The 19,003-nt window shown below is 35.9% G+C and overlaps 2 protein-coding genes and 2 long non-coding RNA genes across 5 annotated transcripts in view; 2 read left to right on the top strand and 2 right to left on the bottom strand.

Moving 5' to 3' along the window:
- Nucleotides 1-1,665, bottom strand: part of LOC124293684 (facilitated trehalose transporter Tret1-like) — a 33,269-nt gene extending 31,604 nt beyond the window's left edge. The window contains exon 1 of the mRNA XM_046735630.1: nt 1,331-1,665. Within this exon, the coding sequence (XP_046591586.1) occupies nt 1,331-1,336 (6 nt within the window). The 5' untranslated portion in view covers nt 1,337-1,665. The remainder of the gene's footprint in view (nt 1-1,330) is intronic.
- Nucleotides 288-5,208, top strand: LOC124293688. Its single transcript, XR_006903563.1, has 4 exons — nt 288-840; nt 2,492-2,551; nt 3,022-4,968; nt 5,078-5,208. It is a non-coding gene; the product is annotated as an uncharacterized LOC124293688 (long non-coding RNA).
- On the bottom strand, nt 4,240-6,240 carry LOC124293686. Of its 2 annotated transcripts, XM_046735638.1 has the most exons (3): nt 6,010-6,240; nt 5,804-5,889; nt 4,240-5,765 (listed from the first exon to the last, which is right to left on the bottom strand). In XM_046735638.1, the coding sequence occupies exons 1-3, from the start codon at nt 6,238-6,240 to the stop codon at nt 5,645-5,647; spliced, it is 438 nt and encodes a 145-aa protein (XP_046591594.1). In that variant the 3' UTR covers nt 4,240-5,644. The 2 variants fall into 2 exon arrangements, with proteins under 2 accessions (XP_046591594.1, XP_046591593.1); XM_046735637.1 differs by having other exon boundaries at nt 5,804-6,240.
- Nucleotides 5,794-17,817, top strand: LOC124293687. The gene is made up of 9 exons (XR_006903562.1): nt 5,794-5,820; nt 5,927-6,284; nt 6,398-6,450; nt 6,887-13,993; nt 15,260-15,422; nt 15,619-15,868; nt 16,015-16,151; nt 16,392-16,478; nt 17,804-17,817. It is a non-coding gene; the product is annotated as an uncharacterized LOC124293687 (long non-coding RNA).
- Nucleotides 17,818-19,003: the final 1,186 nt, after the last annotated feature.

Genomic DNA, 19,003 nt, shown 5'->3' with positions numbered 1-19,003 from the left:
AAAACAGTACATCTATTTTCCCTTACGTTCAATTTATTCACGACATTATTACATTAAATCGTGTTCCACATTCACGTACGCGATGTCACTTAACAAGCGTATCGCGTTCTATTAGCTGCAACTGATGACGTTAAATAAATGTGTTTGTGACGTCTTGCAACCCTTCGGTATTTTGTCCTTTTTGTCTCAATCAATCAATTCAGTATTAACATTGCTATTTGTTGATTAGAATTTACGTCTACGCAATGTTGCAAAACTGAATATTCAACATTGCCAAAATAATTTTGAAAAAATAATGATTCAGTAAATTTGTAAAAGATAACGTTCAGAATAAAATGACCTATCGTAAAATGAAATCAAACGAATCTATTAGATTTGTTACTACTTTGAAGCGCTTGAAAATGAAACATCGATTTCCAATTGTAAACTTCCGTTTGTAATTTCAGTATTTTATATTTTCATATCGCGGAATAAATCTTCACAGCTGTGAACATTAAAGCTCGCAGACTGCAGTTACATTCACGAAACGAATTCTTCACGATAATGTTCAAATAAATACATTGACGTCGAGTCATATACATTAATTGCTGTTTAATAGCCGCACCTCAGGCTTGATAGAAGTGTACGGTTATTTTTTCCTTATCTCTGAATACTGCAGCACTTATTTTTCTACACCAGGAGTGTGAGTATGCAATTAGCATTTGTGAAATAAGGGGCACTTTCATTGTCTTGTAATTGTTGTGCTGTGGCATTTTCGAAGTAGAAACGATGCAGTAACTCGCAATGGATTAAATCTACTGGCAAGAAAACTGCATGTGTAGTCAACTGCAGATTATAAAGGTATACGTAAGATCGACGAAATCTAGTGATTATGTCAGTGTTCGTAATCTACACGTAAATATAATTATTTGAGCATTAAATGTTCAGTATGAAAAATGAAAAACAATAGAATGAGTATTCCTTTGAAACCGCAAAACATCATCGGGACTAAAGAACTTTCAATTGGATTTTTTTTTTTTGTTTTGTATCTTGTGATAATTCTTGAGTATATCCTACAGCGAGTAGGTGCTAACAATTTATAAATATACGTAAAGAAGTTCGAGCACACGCTGGTACTATTCGAATTCTGATATTGATGATCGGTTTCCCACCGTTTTTTTCTCGTAGCCACTCGACACTTTCCAACCTTCCGTCTAACCGTCTAAGTAATTGCCTGAATAAATGCATGGCTGTATCGTATATTTAATTTGCCAATCTTCAAGTCCAGGGTGTAGAATATGATTTATGGGTAATTCATTGTAATAATAATATTCAATTTTAAGGTTTTCACCGGCATTGTTGTAATCGATTCTTGATTTCCTATCACGTTCAAGATATTTGACTGCTGTGTGAGTAGACAATATTCCCGGAATGTGTTTTTATATTTAATTATCTTCACAATTTTGACTCGTCGGATGGTATTCAATTCTTTTTTTTTTTTCACCAGTAAAATAAAAACTATTATCCTTTGCCCACGTAATGATCAACTTTTCGTCAAATCGTTATTTCAACACTTATTCACTTTCATTGTTTATGGGTTTCAAACGTCCGTGAATGTGAGCGAACAAAAATAAACTGAACACAGTATACTGAGTGAAACCAATGAATTTCTCAACTTCCAATACCGGTAGAAATATGCACAGTAAATTTCTCATATCGGGTTTGTACGAACTGGAAAATATTTACTCTGATATTACCGACTATCATTAGAGCGTAAAGTCCGTTGTTGTATGGAATTACCAAGCTGACTAGTTAGAGTGGGGAATAAACATTTAAAGTTATTTTATACTTTAACGGTCACCGATTCGTGACTCTATAGAATAATTAGTTAACGTAAATAAAATTCTATAGTGAATAAAAGTCATTACGTAACATATACCACAGTTCTCAAATTTAAACAACTTCATGTTTAGGTCATTCACAGCGTGAGGGTAAAAGTTACGGTCATATGGATTCGTTAAAATCATACCATATCGAACATCATAAACAAAACCTGTCTGACTATGAAGCAAAAAATTGCCATTATTTTTTACGTGTAAACATTCTGCTCACATATCTAGATATATATTAATTCGAAAGCATTTTAATGAACAATGAATTTACTTGTTTCGCATTTCAACGGTTTCGGGTACTGTAATAATAATTTTACTTTGTGATATGTGCGGACAATTATAGAAGTGGCTTCAAGACCGGGATCCTTGATTCAATATGCTTGTATAAAACCACCGCCAGCGTTGAAAATTCATTTGCCAAATGTTTTAGACACATATTTCGCATACTGTTAATTAAGTTAATTCACAATTTTCCTACGTTATTTCATGTCGAACTATTGAATTGATTATAAAAAATCATTGCTGCTTCATTGGCTCATAAATTAAATTTTCATTCCGAAGTATTCACTTCGAATAATTCACTCGATACGTATAGCTGTATACTTATCTATGTTTTCCAGAAATTAGGCGTTTACGTCGTTCGATGAACGTAAGGAGAACTCCCGGAACATGACTTTATCGTTAGTAACATTATGCTTTGATAATATATTTGGGAAGCCACCTTATCTAAAAGCAAATGCTTCAAGTTAAATAAACATTTTCTATTAATCTATGTGGATCCAAGAGCTACATGTCATGTAAAGATATTTAAACAAAAATGAAATCAGTTCAGCAATTAAGCGAGCAGCTCTGATAACGTCTGATTAAACAAATAACCGTTCGAATTATCAGTTTTCGTGATAAACGTCGATTCATTTTCAATTGGGTCCGAATCGGAGACCCGTGCTAACATTTCAAACCTCATACACAATCAGACGAACCCTCTTCACTCTTCTGTAGCGATTGCTTGTAAATAACCACGAAACCAATTGTCGTGAATGTTTTCGTTAGTTCGGGTTTTACAGGATATAAAAAATATCATGGTCGTGTAGTTCTAAAAATTACAAAAATTGGTTGAACAAAAAAATTGACCCGCCGTCTCGTATTTCAGGTCCTCTGCAAGCAGTAAAATCACAGCGGAAATCATGACATCGAATATTCCTACAGCGCAAAAACATTGGAGAGTTAGGAATTCAAATTGACTGTTACATTTCGCACAGAAACCTGCACCTTGTTACGATACCTGGTGTAATCGGAACGGCAACTTGCAGAGATATTGTGCTTATTATTATTTATAAACATTCTCCGCCAACGTTGCGAACTTGGTGCGTTGCCTACAGGAGAAACATTATTATACTGGCAATAAACGTGCCTCAAAGGCTTATACGATAAACGAGCGAGCTAATATGCGAGTATAACGGACTGGTTGAAAAATTTACGGAATCTTGGTAACGTTCTCTTGCTCTTTGTGAAAATTCTACGAGTCCAGAATTAATCCTACGACAAGACAATCTTCGTGTCCGAAAACGATCGCAACAAAATTATTGAAGTGAGAACTTCTTTAGCGCCGTTGATGAAAACTTCTTCAGCACGGGAGTGATTTGAAACTCGATGAAACGACTATCGGTGTAACGAAAGCTTAACTTCTTCAGCACGGTAGTGATTTGAAACGAAATGAAACGAAATGAAACGACTATTGATATAACGTATAATTATTCCACTCCTGATACTGCATTCTCCTGATTCTCTCGCAGTTTAGTTTCTGAAGGATTCATTTATACCACGTGTGAACTGCACACATATTTTTTTTTTTTAAATAAACAGTGTACGTGTAGAAAGAATTCTTTCGCCAAATATACCCGTATATTTATGCGAAAAATTTCTTGTACATTTTGCGGCGTGTATTAATTTGGTTATTACGTAACTAATGCATGACGATATTTGTTTGATCATTACATAATAAAGTTACCAATCTTCCTACATTTATTATATCTGTAATGATATGACATTAACGGTGATAAGATTTTTTCTATCAATTGAGGTATGTATTGGAGTTGCTGTAGCAACAGTTGTTTTCAATTTTTACGTCCTCGTCACAGCTCACTCATAGCTATATAACGATCATAAGCCTTCATTCCATGAGCCATTATTGTTTCTCCATCTGTTGTCATCCGCAGATTATATCAGCTGGGGAAAAATATTATGTATGTTTTGAACGTACCGGTTGTAACTCCTCTTAACGACACGTGGCACGAGTGAAAAAAAGATTCATCAATCGTCGGGTACCAAGGATATGATTTAACTAGTTGCATCTGTGCATTTTTCTTTCTTATTTCCTTTTATCTCTGTAACGATCTTTTGGTTGATGTAACAATCTTATTACATAATATAGTCGACTTGAATTTTACAACGGAAGGTATAAATTTTATAATCTATTTTCTATACTGCGTAGCAAATATCGAAATTGCGTGATAAATATTCAACGAACGAACGAATCGCCGCTATTGAACAACAATGAACGTCAGTCAAATTGGCAAATGAGTTGTAGCTGAGGTTCTACATTTTATCTAACTCATTAGACCGCAGCTGAAGGCCGGTCTCGGAATGAAACTTCGCGCCGTATTGCATATTGTTACAACTTACAAGATATTGGTATTCTTATTTTACAATTGTTCAGTGTACCGCGTGTACAATAACAGATGCATCGATAACTAAATGTTATTGTCGATTTCTCTTATAGAAAATTGTACCCATTTCAAATCAAATTTTGAAAGCAAAAACTGAAAAATCAGGAACCGTCATGAATTGTCAATCTTTTATATGGGTCCAGCCACCCAGCATGCTGATTGTCTACCATGATTCATTTGATTTGTTATATCACCTAATTGTCTAATTTGACGTTATCCAGGAGGCACATATGATTATATATGAATTTCCTGTTATGGTATACTTAATAACGTGATAAATATATAGATACAACGAGTGAAGGCTGCTTCGGCACACTTTACTCTATTATTACTCGATGGCGGGCATTAATAATGAACGTGTAATTTTGACCGTAAGTAATTAGTAAATACATTCTGTCATACGTATATTTATGAGGTAAGTGACGTATTTAGTATATTGTATCAAACTTGTAGACACTCAATAAATTTCCATTATGACAGTTTTCCTGGAATTCCAGACAACTTTTGCCGTGCAAATTGGAGGTGACACCTTAGATGGACGCGTTCATCAAGCCTGCCTTTGCCAAGGCTTATAAGAAATTTATTGAAAATGATCGAGCTTCGATTTTACTAATTTATAACATCTAACAATAAGTCTTAGGCCATAATTGTTGATTATTTTCCGCAATTTTATATTTTACAGTACAAAATGAGTAATACAATTAATATGTGAATTTACTCACGTCAGTAGTTTCTGAAGAATCTCATTGTTTGAAGTAATATATGAATAGAACAATGTCATTCAAATCGTATGATTTTAAATTGATCTTATATTCCTTTTTTCCGAAATAATATTTATCCAAAAATAAGAGAAATTTTAAAAAACAATTTTTAGTAAAAGACAAGTTCACTTGTCATCGAAAATTTCGGAAATCATACACCATACATAGTACTAAATTTCGAAACCAAATTTTGGATTTTCGGATGTTCGGATGTTCAGAAAGTGCCGTCACACAACATTTTTTTTTCTTGACGTCATCGATCTATAGCAATCGTCGACGACGAAATTCAGCTAGCCCAATTCCGCAGTCTGGAAACAACCGCGTAGTAGAGAGGCCGTATGGGAATCGCGCTCCGCAGATTTCGAGTACCCGGTTCTCTACCTCCTGGATCCTGTGCTCCGGGTCCGCTACCTGGTGAAACTCGACCTCCAGGACAAGCGCTCCGTAGTTTCTGCGCTTCAGGTAAGCTACCTGGTGAAACTCGACCTCCAGGACAATTGCTCCGTAGTTTCTGCGCTCCAGGTATGCTACCTGGTGACCCATGATCTTCAGGACTAATTTTCCGTAGTTATGGCTGTCCAAGTTCTCCACTCGGTGAAACTTGACCTCCAGGACAAGGGCTCCGTGATTCCTGCGCTTCAGGTAAGCTACCTGGTGAAACTCGACCTCCAGGATAAACGCACTGGGGTTCCTGCGCCCCAGGTGATTTACCTGACGAATTACGACTTCCAAGTCCTCGACCTGATGAATTCCGACCTCCAGGACCAGTGCTCCACAGTTTCTACATTTCAGGTCCTTTACATGGTGAATTTCGACCTCCAGGACGAGTGCTCCGTAGTTTCTGCTCAGTGCAGTGAGCAGTGAGGGCATGAGGTATTTCATTAATTGAGATTCAGTCTGTTTCGCGCTCGGCCGACTATGGCGTTGTAGGTTTCTCTGTGTTGCCAACATAACTGTCTGGTGCAAAAAATTAACCGTCTCAGATTCATTGTCCCCAAAGATACCTTCATTGTTTCTCAAATCAAATTTTCCTTCTCAGGTATTGGAAAAATTACGTGTGTCACACGTGTGGATGGGAGAAACAGGACTCGTGTGAGTACAACGATAGCCTTTACTCAGGTTGCGTTCACACTCAATCCGTGCGATTGCCATACTTACCTTCGGCTCGTGCCGCTAACTTCGCACTCATATTCATGTAAACGTAGCACGCACCTTCGCGCCACTTTCGGCTCATGCTGCAAGCTTCACACTTATCGGAAATCGCCTACTTTCCGCACTAGTAGTAAAATATACTATTATGATCAACCCACTATAATTCGATTTTTCTTACTCGCATTTTTAAATGCTAACAAGATACACAGTCAATATTTTCCATTGAAACAAGTTTCACCATTATCAATTCAATTATATCAATCATTGAAATAAAAACGAGTGGGCGATCATTAATTTTCTACCGAATGAGTATTGTTTTGCTGCAGAGATAATGTCATATCATTAGAAATTTTTTCTTTTTTTTTTTCTCGTACAGGGAGATTGCGCATGCTACTTTATTGCAAAAATGTTCGACTATAACGAGAACGATCATCTGTCATCGGCTCGCGAGTTTATACTCTAAAAAATAAAACACGATACTTCCGCCATTCTCCGTTGGCGCATATACTTGAAATCTGAAGGTGATCTGCTACACGCGGCGTATAAGAAAAACACTGAAGAACCCAATCGAAGGATAACCACGGTGAACTGTGGATATACGTTATACTAAACGCTACGCATTTGCGTAAAACGGTCAAAGAATTGCGTGCGTACTGCGGCTGCCGGTCAATAAATGTAACCATGAGAATTACGCTGTTTAAATGCTCGAGAGGCTCAGAGTACGTGCGCTTTTCAGCTATTCCTTTACTTCGTAGGATTACCCTGCTTAAACTATTACGACTTGCACCTATTATGTACTTACACATCATATGCACCATGCGCATTAACAGGGGAATGCATACACATGTGCAGAATGTTGCCCAACGCTGATTGATATGTAAAACGTCGAACATAGTCATCAGCCTTGACAGTCCTTTGAAATTGAAATTCTGTCACTATACTTCTGCATATCCCATATACCTACATGTGTGCGTACCGACCCATACGTGTGATAACTGACACTGACCCACTTTACTAAGGTATACCAATTTGTTCTTGCCTCACAGACTTGTCTTAAATCATCGCTATAGGTATATCACAGAGTAGTCAGTATTAGAAAATTAATAACAGTATATTAAAAAAGTTTTTTATTTTTCGCAAACCAACTTTCGTCTCATAAAACTACATTTTTTACGTCTCGGTTCCATCACATGATATATACGCCTTGGTCTGAGCGTATTGCATTATCGCACAGATGCTTAATTACTTGTGTAATTTTTTAAAGAGTGTATTTCAACGACCTCGAATTTCCCAATTTTCTCTTCTGGCCGATACGCCATCAATTACGTCTGATATCCAATGACAGCGGCCTCGTGCTCCTAGCAGACTTTTAATCCCACTCGGGTACGTAGATTAGGCTACGTATCCTCAGGCGTATCTCAACTCTATTCGAGCATTTTCCCTGTACATCTATCCTACATAAGTACCTGTATTGTACTATAATAATCACATTTTTATCTTATTCCAATAATAAGCTGTGTGGGGAAAAATTCTAATCAAGTGATTTTTATTCTCGCTTTCGTGAAGGTACTTGTAATTTCGGAATAAATTATTGGTTTCTTTTTACTTTTCATCATTCGTAGTAATATAGGAACAGTATTAGTCTCGGTGGAAAAGGACTTTATCTAATGCCAATGAATGTTGACGTTTTCGTACTTCTATGAGTATCCAAAAAACAGATTTTTAGAAAAACGTCGGTCTGTCTGTATGGCCGGACAAATTCTCGCGATGATTTCGGAAAGTGCTGGATAAAAAAATCAGAAATTCGGACGCCTCTACACATTCAAATGAGTGGTTAAAAAATTGACATGTCTTATTTTTTGTCCTTATTTTTCAATCGAAATAAAATCAAAAAGCGAAAAATTCGAAGCACTCCGACACAGTTTACGAGACGTTGATAAAAAGTATTATACAATTTATTTCAAAACGTATTAACTAGTGTATTAGTAGGTAAACAATTTTATGAAAAATAGAGAAACTATTTTATGAAAAATAAGAGTGTTAGCGTCAAAATATTTTGGTCATGCATGATGGTACTTCCAGTAAATGGATTGGTTTGCAAAGTGACGAAAGGTACCGCTAAGAATATGATTTTTACGGCTTACATTCTCGTTATTTCAGCGGTATGAGCAAAGATCATTTCTTTTTGAAAGAATATTTTTTATGCAGTAGATAAACAATATTATTTTTATGAAGGGTTCATCCGAACTTTAAGTATTCTTACATAGAGTTCAAACTTCTAAACAATAAGAGAAGTGAATCAAGTTCATAATAATAACAATGTAAAAGTAGATCGATTGAAAAATACAGTGTAGGATAATGAAAAATACTGTGATACAAGAAAAAATGGGAAGGGATGAACGAAAAAAAAAATGAGAAGAGTAGAAAAGTACGAGATAAGAGATATTAAATCGATTCATTATCGTATCTTTTCAGTCAACAAGCAACACGTCACTGATTGGCAGATAGCAGCGTTGGGCTTAGAGCATCCTTCATAAGATATTGTTCGACAGTTTTGACGCTAATATACCTAAAGTGATAGAGGCGTAGCTTAAAAGATATGTTTCGACGTAGCCTGCCATATCGTAACCATATACTTTGATACTCATTGTAGAAAAAGGCAAAAATAATTAATATTGTGCGATTGATTGAGGCGGCCGTTGTAATTCTAAATAAAAATTAACGTAACAGTATCAATCAGGAAACATCTTGACATAAGTAAAATGAGTTAAACTTACATTTTCTGCAACAAGAGCACTGGTTCTATATGTGTGATTGCTAATTTGTATTACACCGTTTTCTCCGTGAAGGAAAAGTCTAATCGACATAAAAAATATACACAAGCCAACTAGCTTCGGCGCTATATACACTCACACCTTCTGAGCTTTCTAGACGAAATAAGCGGAAAAATATTCATGTAAAATGGTTCTGAGAAGAAAAGTTTTTGAGCTCCAAAAATCAAAGTAAACGAATACTAACCCCTTTGGATTTTTTGGGCATCCACAGGGAACATTTACTTTTAATGAACGTACCATGGAAATCCATAATGGACATGTTAGACAGAGATTTAAATGTCCGCTCGTTATACATCTAGTAGAACCATACTGGATATCCACACAGATCTCGATTATAGATCTTATGGATTTTGTGGAGAAGTAATTTGAATCTTCAATTGATGTCCTTTCTATCCAATATCCATTATTCATATGCACGCGATCTTATACAGTCTTATAGATCCATTGTATGTAGCGTTCTAGTAGATTTCCATACAGGATTTCGTTGAATATATCATGAATTTTGTGGCTAAGTACAATACAGACTAGGCACTTGAGGACAGCCAAGTGCGTAAATACCAGACGTTGACAATTAAGGTATACATTGTCACATGCCGATCTATCTATCGGTCATTTATCGAATTATTAATTCGGCAAATCACGAGACGTTTGAAGACATAGATGATCTTCAACATACATCACGCATTAACTAATATACCACTCTAGGTGTATATGAAATTATAACATAAATGATAATTGTATTACTTGTATACTTAAACTCACGTTATCAGACTATTGGGTGCCATAAGCCTGGCAATAACGTAGGTTACACCTATGTATAATTACACGATATTAATCCATATTTGTGAAACCTGATAATGTTACAAATTTCAAACAGTAAAGAATATGTATCCAAAGTTTTGTTAGATGCGACATAGGTATACCTGTATCTCTTTATATTATAAAGATATCTCACGACCGCCGTCGCCGTCTCAGGAATCCAGCCCTTCCTTCCACCACCCGACCTTCCCTTTACTATCACCGCCTTCATACCTATACGGATTCAACCCTTTATCTAACCTTTATGCCCTTATAGCTATGAAGATGTAACTCTTTACCATACGTATACTGATTTAACCCTTTATTTGACATAGGTATATACCGTAACACCTATGAAGACTTGACCCTTCACCTTCTGTATACACATCCATCTAGGAATCAGGGATTCAACACTCAACCCTTTACACATGTACATCCTCATACATACAAAAATCTGATCCCTTACCGCCTTCCCTCCCCTTTCCTTGAAAACATGAAAATGGTGGTTGGTGCGCGAAGCGTATACATCATAAATATACATATATACATACTAGATATAGATGAGTTTAATGTTCGTGACCGTGTTGATAATATACAGATTCCATTTAGTTGGGTGACGGTCAGGGATAAAATGATGCACTATTCGCAATCGATTATGTTTTTACACGAGGTTTCGGCATGCCGCGCGTATCATCATCAGGTTTCTTTAATGTAAAATGAATAACAGATTTTACATGAGAACTATATGGTGTTTACAATTTTACTTAGGTACAAAAATGCCACTGTTTAATCTTATTATTGAACTACTGTGAAAAATTAAATTATTCAAAACTTACGTATATCAACATTCCTTAGCACTTATGATGTTTGTTACATGGTGTTCAAAAATGAAGTGACTACCCACATGCCTATACTGACAAGCCTAATTATCTTAATGTTAATTAAAACAACTATATTTGAAAGTCATACATCTATTAACATATTTCTTGGTATGTTGGCAAATTGTTTACATAACATTTTGTCAATATGCCTTTTTCTCTTTGACAATTTATATGATGACAGAATAGAGGTTACTTAAATTTTGTATGTCAGTTCTCTTGTTGGCTGTGTTGTTTTTAGAAATATGCATCATTTACTTTATGATCCTCTTATGCCGGTTAGTTTCTTTTTCTATAATCTTTACATTTTCAAAAGCAAACCTGTGCCCTTCAACCAATGAGTGTCGGACCAACCCCGATCTATCAGGATCCCGCGTTTTAACATCATACTTATTATTAGCCATCCGTTTTTTTAGATGCTGCGATGATTGGCCAATATAACATTTATCACAATATTTACAATCGATTTTATAAACAATATTGGTTTCTTCCAGTGTGGCTGTTGTTAATTTTAACGACGTAAATACATTATTCAACATATTAGTAATTTTGTACGAGACATTGATGTTTTCTTTAAATAGTGTCTTTTTGATGTTTTGTGAGGGCCATCAATAAAAGGGATTGACTCGTTGATTTAACGTGGAATTTGAGGTACATATAATAACGAATCGTATGCGTACATGGTTCATCTTCGTCTGTTTCTTTTTCTATTTTCTTTCAATATAGACACGTTCTTATTGGCGTGCTTCCACGTAAAACGCGCGCCTAGGTGTGCAGAGATTATTATCTGCAGAAAGTTGTTTTATTTTTTATATTTTCCTCTTCTCTCTACAACTCGACACGCTCTGTATACCCCGATGTCCGTGCCTACATACCTGTTGAATGCGATGAAGTGCCTGCAGCGCATACCTCGGAACCCATGCTATTACAATATTAAGATCGGTCGAGATTTAGGTACAGGTCATGTTTGATACTTCGAATTCAATGCTAGAATAATAAAGGAGAAGAGAAAAGAATACAAATGACTATCAGAATCTTTGTTAATAATTCGTTGAGTCTCGTCGCATTCCAAGAAATACTTATTACCAGTCTTGTTCACATTTCATGAGTATACGTTTGTAATTGAAGTGCCTAATTTCTAACCGCAAGTCTTTGCATCTTTGCAAAGACAGACGCATCTAGGCAATTAATATCAATATTTAATGAATATAGTTCTGTTTTTTTGTAATTATAGTGTGAGAATAAAAACAACGACCAAGGAAAACTGAACAATTAAATAAGAGTGATGAAAAAAACTAGCACTAGAAACTGGCAAGGCTGATGAAAGAGAAACGAGTATATCAACCAATCAGAGACAACGACGTATTTGGTGCGAGAGCATGCAATAGTAGATATAATGAGTCTGCAGCAGCTCACAATTATTTTCCAGTTCGAATCTCAAGTTCGACTCAGTTCGTACGTTTACGATTATGTCACATTGTCATACCTATGTATCGTGATGCAAATATATCTGTCAAATTATTTGATAAGTGTTAAGAAATTATGAAATACAGTCTTGTTTTCTGTTTTTCTTAACCAAAACATTTTTTTAGTACTACAATTAAAGACAATCACCGGAAAATTCAGAATTATTATGAGAAATTTGTAACAATATGGATACATTATTACTTTAGAGTTTTTTTTTCCCAGCTTCATCACGTTTCACTTTTGGCTAACCATCCGACATCCTCTGCACAGCTTTTTCGGATTAATTGTAAACATCGAGGTAAAACCAGTTGCTGCCTCGCATCGCAGTGTTGGAAAAAAGAATAAACTATAAAAAATAATTTATAAATAATAGAATAAATTGTAGAATGTCAGTACATTTTTAATGAAATCAAGGAGAAAATGTTTTAATTGAAAAATCTTTATTTCAGCGGACACAAATATTGCGGTTCGAACTTTTTGTTATTTGCTTAGAAGGAATTTAGTGTGAAACATTGTAAATTCGTAGTACTACAGTCATAAAACTCGTTTTCAAGACACTATCTGTTCAAAACAAATCTTCAAATGTGAAAAGAAAAATACCGTAATTTTTCAAAATCCTACAAAATCCATACGGAAGGTATTAATGACAAGTCTTTAAATGCTATTTATTTTAAAATTTATCATTTTGGGCTACAAGAGGTTAAGGAAAGTACTCCGCCTCAATTGCCAACAATCTTAAGGTATGATGATATAACACTCCAACCTCTATAAATTGTTCGAAAAGCTTACAATGAAAAGCTTTACAAAAACAAAACTTGTACCCTGCCCATATTCATACATTTTTATAATTTAATACTCCGATCATTATCGCTGTAATCAGAGTGTCATTGCATAAACAACTCGCAGCCATTGTTATAACGCGAGGTTATCGCAAGATATGTATATAAGTACCTATTCAGAAGTGGACAGATATAATACGTAGGTACGAATGTTAGAAGGAGACGGAAAGTTGATATCGCTGGTCTCTGATTACGAATAATCCTTATTCCAAGTCACACCTACGCTCGCTTACTCGGCAACTTTATTTCCTCTTTACGGCAATTTAATTGTTGCCCAACGTTTAATTAGCACTTTAATCGTATCGCGGCTTTACGTACAGCTGATACGGCAACGGCATACACGTATTTATAACTATATACGAAACAGCTTCATAAATTGCTGTAGTAATAGTAAAACAATAAAGTCAGACTGTTCTTGTATTGCGGGTTATTTTTAATCTTACTGATAAGTCGCACTATTGTTCTCTCTTCCCCCTTCCATTCCGTCAAGCTTGTCAGAGTATCTCGACGGTTGCGTAGAATAACCGGCTATCTCGAGTTCGGCGTCAAAAACCGGCTATTTCGCGTTTGAAATTTTTTTCCCGTAAATTAAGTTGATAACACTGTCGGGCTGAATACGAAACTCGCCAGCGCCTCACAAAATTCATACAAGCTCCGTTTTGTGAATGTAGGTATTATAGGCTTATCTACATAATTATAATGCAGAAATGAAAGTATAAAGCATCGGGCGTATGTTAAGATGAAATCAAAGATTATCATTTCGGTATAATGCGTAATTACTTTATTATTACTTGATCATAGGTATGCATTGAAACATACAACGTTGAGATTGCCATTTTACTCACGTCCGTTTATTTTTTAATACTTTACAGTAATTCTGGCGTATGAAACATATTAAAACAGATTCATTCTGACGTCTGCCATCCCGAAACTCTCAAGGAAACGTATTACATGATGCGAAAATCAATCGAAATTTATCATTGTACTGTTTCAAATATTTTTCGAGAGATTCGATTTCTATCCATTTTATTAGGTTTTAATTGTAATGCAATATCTATTTGATCAATCTGCAACATGCAGTTTTGTTTCTTCTCATTCCTATTCAATTTTTTGGTACATATTTGAATCTATCTGGAATGAAGTTTATTAATACATCTTAACTAAATAAATCTCTCTTAATTCGTTTCTGTTTGGATGCTACAACGATTTGAATTACGTTTTCTCTCGGTTTTTTAAATCATTTTTCATCCGTGATTAAAGATTTTGAATATTTCCGCAATTGAAAATATAATTATTTAAGCTCCTCAAACGACAATCCAATTAGAATATTTAGATGATAAATACTGAAACTATGACTGACCATCTCTTGTTACCACAGTCATCTGATTGTTATTCCAAATTTTAAAGAGATTAGCAATAGAACGCGTCGGATTCAAAGATTCTGTTTCGTTTACGGTATCATTCAGTTACTGTTTACATTAATTTTTCAGCTGAGGGTACTCGTTTTTCCAACTTATCTAGAATTATAATATTTCAAAGAAGTACGATTTGAGGAGATTATAAGAGTTATATCACACATGCAAATTTCCCATTTGCATCTCATATTTGTGCAATCTCCAGTACAAAATACTTAAAGCTGAGTATAACTTCATATTCGTGTCAACTTTATTTTTGTTCGAACGGATCTTTCATTGACTAAGTTTGTCCATTTCTGTCAAACTACATCACATGCACAAATATTTTAACGACATACCTAATTTAATTGTGCAAAAGTTGAAATTTAATTTTAGGTCCGAAGACAACTTTCTTCCGTTGATTCCCAATCAAATGACCCTGCGATTGTCTCTGATTCAATTCTAACTGATTTTCTCTATAAATATGAGAACTTATACTTTCTTCGTTTGTCAATCTCAACTTGTGCCGCTTGGTTAAGGTGTTCGACTAGTACGTTGCTCCTTGTGGTTTCAAGCCCTATCCAACTGTCGCAGAACGACAGCGTTATTAGCTGACCAGTTTACTGAAGAATATATCCTTAGTCAACGGCTGACCATCGAAGGGCCTAGCCGCTTGAGTCTGGAATCGGCAGGAAAGATGAAGTGCGTATTTATTGTCTAAAATGTGAAAACTGAAATTACTATACATTATATCATATCATCATACACCATACATCATACGTAGTATTGAAGTTCGAAACCAAAGTTTGGATGTCGGATGTTCAGAAAGTGCCGTGACCCAAAATTTTTTTTGTCTCGACGTCATCGATCTATAGTAATCGTCGACGACGAATTTCAGCTAGCCGAATTCCTCAATCTGGAAACAACCGCGCAGTAGAGAGGACGTATGAGAATCGCGCTCCGAAAATTTTGAGTATCGGGTTCTCTATCTCCTGGATCCTACGTTCCACGTCCGCTTCCTGGTGCAACGCGACTTCCAAGACAAGCGCTCCGTGGTTCCTGCGCTCCAGGTCCACTACCCGGCGAAACTCGACGTCAAGGAGAGGACGAGTTGGACGGGGCGGATTTTTCACGCAAACTCAAATTCGGTAGCTATCAATGCGATAACAAAATATAGAAATTTTATTTTTTATAATTTTTTCATAATCTCCTTGGTCAAATTTGGCGATAAAAAAATTATATTAATCCTTACACAATATTTTTTATGTGTTCTCATACTTAAAATATTTATTAGTATTCGAGGTGGTTAGCGATGGTCGTTGGAGGTGGTTTGCGGTGGTCAGAGGTGTATAGGGGTGGTTGCGGGTGATCAAGGGGGACGAGGAGGAGGACAAGGGGGAGGAGGACGAGGAAAACGAGGATTTCTGCAAAGTGAGTATAACATTTTTATAATATTTAATGGCAATTGTAATTATATTTCATCTAAAATGTTTTAAACTTGTCGTGATTACAAGAAATTATTTATATTCATTTTTCGCGCGAACAAAAATTCAGTAGCTATAAATGCGCTGATTAAATTTACTATATAATTAATTAATTAATTTATTACATTAATCCTTACACAATATTTTTGATGTGTTCTTATACTGAAAATATTTATTACTATTTCAGGTATAACCCGAGGTGGTTGTCGGTGGTTCTTGGAGTTGGTCAGAGGTGGACGAGGAGGAGGACGAGGAAAACGAGGATTTGTGCTCGGTGAGTTTAACATTTTTATAATATTTAATGGCAATTGTAATTATATTGAATCAAAAATTTTTTGAACTTGTCATGTGTACAATAAATTATTTCAATTCATTTTTCGGGCGAGCACAAATTCAGTAGCTATAAATGTGCTAATAAAATTTATTATATAATTGATTAATTAATAGTAATAAGTAGAAACGGGAGTAGAAGTAGGTGTAGGAGTAGGATCAGGCGTAGGAGTAGGAGTCCGAATAGGAGTAGGATCAGGAGCAGGATCAAGAGTAGGAGCAGGAGTAGGAGAAACCTGCCCTACCCTACTCTCCCCTTCCGGCCCCTACCCTCCTCCTGTACTCCTACTTCTACTTCAATCTTACTCCTACTTCTACTACGATCTTACTGCAACTCCTGATCCTACTCCTATTCCTACTCTCACTCTTGAACCTACTCCTGATCCTACTTCTATTCCTACTCCTACTCCTGATCCCAGTCCTATTCCTACTCCTAATTCTGAATATTATTGTTATGGGATATATAGGCTGCGTGTCGAATTGTATCCCCTATCGAAACAAACAATTCTTTTATTGTCATATTGTAGCTGATTATAGTAGATAATCTAGTATGTTTCCTAGAAAATCATAAAATTTATAGTTTGCATCACGTATTATTCATAGATGAATCAAATATATCAGTGTCGTACATTGACCGCATATACATTTATACTTTTTGGTCTCTGCATGATTATTACATGTGATCTATTTTTATTCATGATCTATGTATACATTCTTCTCTCGAGTACGTAGACTTTACTTAAATCACTGTTTTGCTCGAATTTTGAAAGATATTTATTCTGATTATTGATTTCTTGTATCGCCGACAAGTCGGCAAGTACACTCAAGCGAAGTACTGGCTTGAAATTGCCATTGCGAAGACTGTGTTACTCAGAAGGTGAATGCAGCCAGCATCATCTTGGAATCGGAAACTATCTGATGTTCCGCAATTAGTTCTCAACTCTACCGTTGGTATATCTTACGGGGCAATTTTAGGGTGTCACATCTGAGACCATGGGGGCAACTGTCTTTATATTCTTCGTCCAATGATGAGGCAAAACCCTTTGCATTTTTTGCGAAAATTTTCGCGATTTTGAAAAGTGCTGGAATAAATTCTTTCCTGCACTATTCCGACGTAATTTTGCGAGACAAATCGATTGGGCGCTGTCCCAATGCGCTGCGATCGACGCATCAAAAGTTACAGCCAAAAAACAAAACCTGTGATTATATGAATCCTTACGTAATGTTTTTGATGTGTTCTTATACCGAAAATATTTATTGCTATTCCAGGTACAACCCGAGGTGGTTATCGGTGGTTGTTCGAGGTGGTTGGCGATTGTTGGAGGTGGTCGGAGGTGGACGAGGAGGAGGACGAACGGAACTGAGTCTCAAAGTCCTGTTGACATAAAAGCAGCTATTCGATAGAAATTATAGTTTATAGTTTACACAGCCCATTGCATGATATTTCATTATAAATACGTATGTTTCAATGTATTTAGGAATAATTTATCAAATATACAGAGGTCATGTGCAAATAATATGTAAAATATAATAAATGAATTGATTCGACCGCAGTTTGATGTCTTCATTAGAGCTTTAACAATAAATTTAAGCTTTGTTACTTCTTTTATTTTATTATGGATAATCAAAAACATTTCCGACTATTCGTGCTGTGGAAGCATGGGGATTAAACCAAATGTAGCAAAAGATTAGAAACAGTGTATGTAGAGTACGGGTATTTTTCTAATAATGCAAATAGAATAGAATACCACGCCTTGCGAATTAGCTTTCCAGACAGAGATGAATGATGAATTTTAAGGACTGCATTATCGTTGTTGAATACTCTATGCCTCATGGGAAAAGAAAATCTGTAACGATAAAATTGATACACCGGATCATCGTCGACTTTAACTTTTGAAATGTCCTACCATTTTCGAACGCCTCCTACCTCCCCCTGCCACCTCCGACCATCAATGGCCACTTTCGACCACCCCCTATCACCTTCTGCCAGCGCCGACCACCTCATACCATTTCCGAACACCTCCAACCATCCTATTTACCTATATTACTAGATTAGCTATGATATGAAAAGAGCAGAATTATTCATTTCGAAATGGGATTCTATTCGACGCGCGCTCGATGTATTCCATAACATCAGTATTCATAATTATTCCAACAACTTTTCATTTGCTCTCTCGATCTTGAATTTTCATAGGCATAGAATCGAAACGTTGTTATAGCTGGTCGCAAGTGTTGTATCTACGTTGGGTAGGAAAGCAGAATTGTTTTTCGAAAGGTGTTCGTATGGAAAAAAAATCAGAGTAGCTGTAATACATCACGGACGCGCTAATATTGATCGAGATGAAACGGATGCTCCGTGTATGAGACAGTATTTAACGCTGCGTAGTGATTTAGAGACCTAGAAAGGTGATAGGGAGAGAAAGAACGACGCTTCTTAACACTTCGAGTGTATTTTAACACACATTTGAA

The sequence above is a fragment of the Neodiprion lecontei genome, chromosome 3, assembly GCF_021901455.1.
Source record: "Neodiprion lecontei isolate iyNeoLeco1 chromosome 3, iyNeoLeco1.1, whole genome shotgun sequence".
NCBI classification, from domain to species: Eukaryota; Metazoa; Arthropoda; class Insecta; order Hymenoptera; family Diprionidae; genus Neodiprion; species Neodiprion lecontei.
The sequence above is the reverse complement of the archived record's forward strand: the minus strand, read 5'-3'. Positions and strand labels throughout refer to the sequence as shown.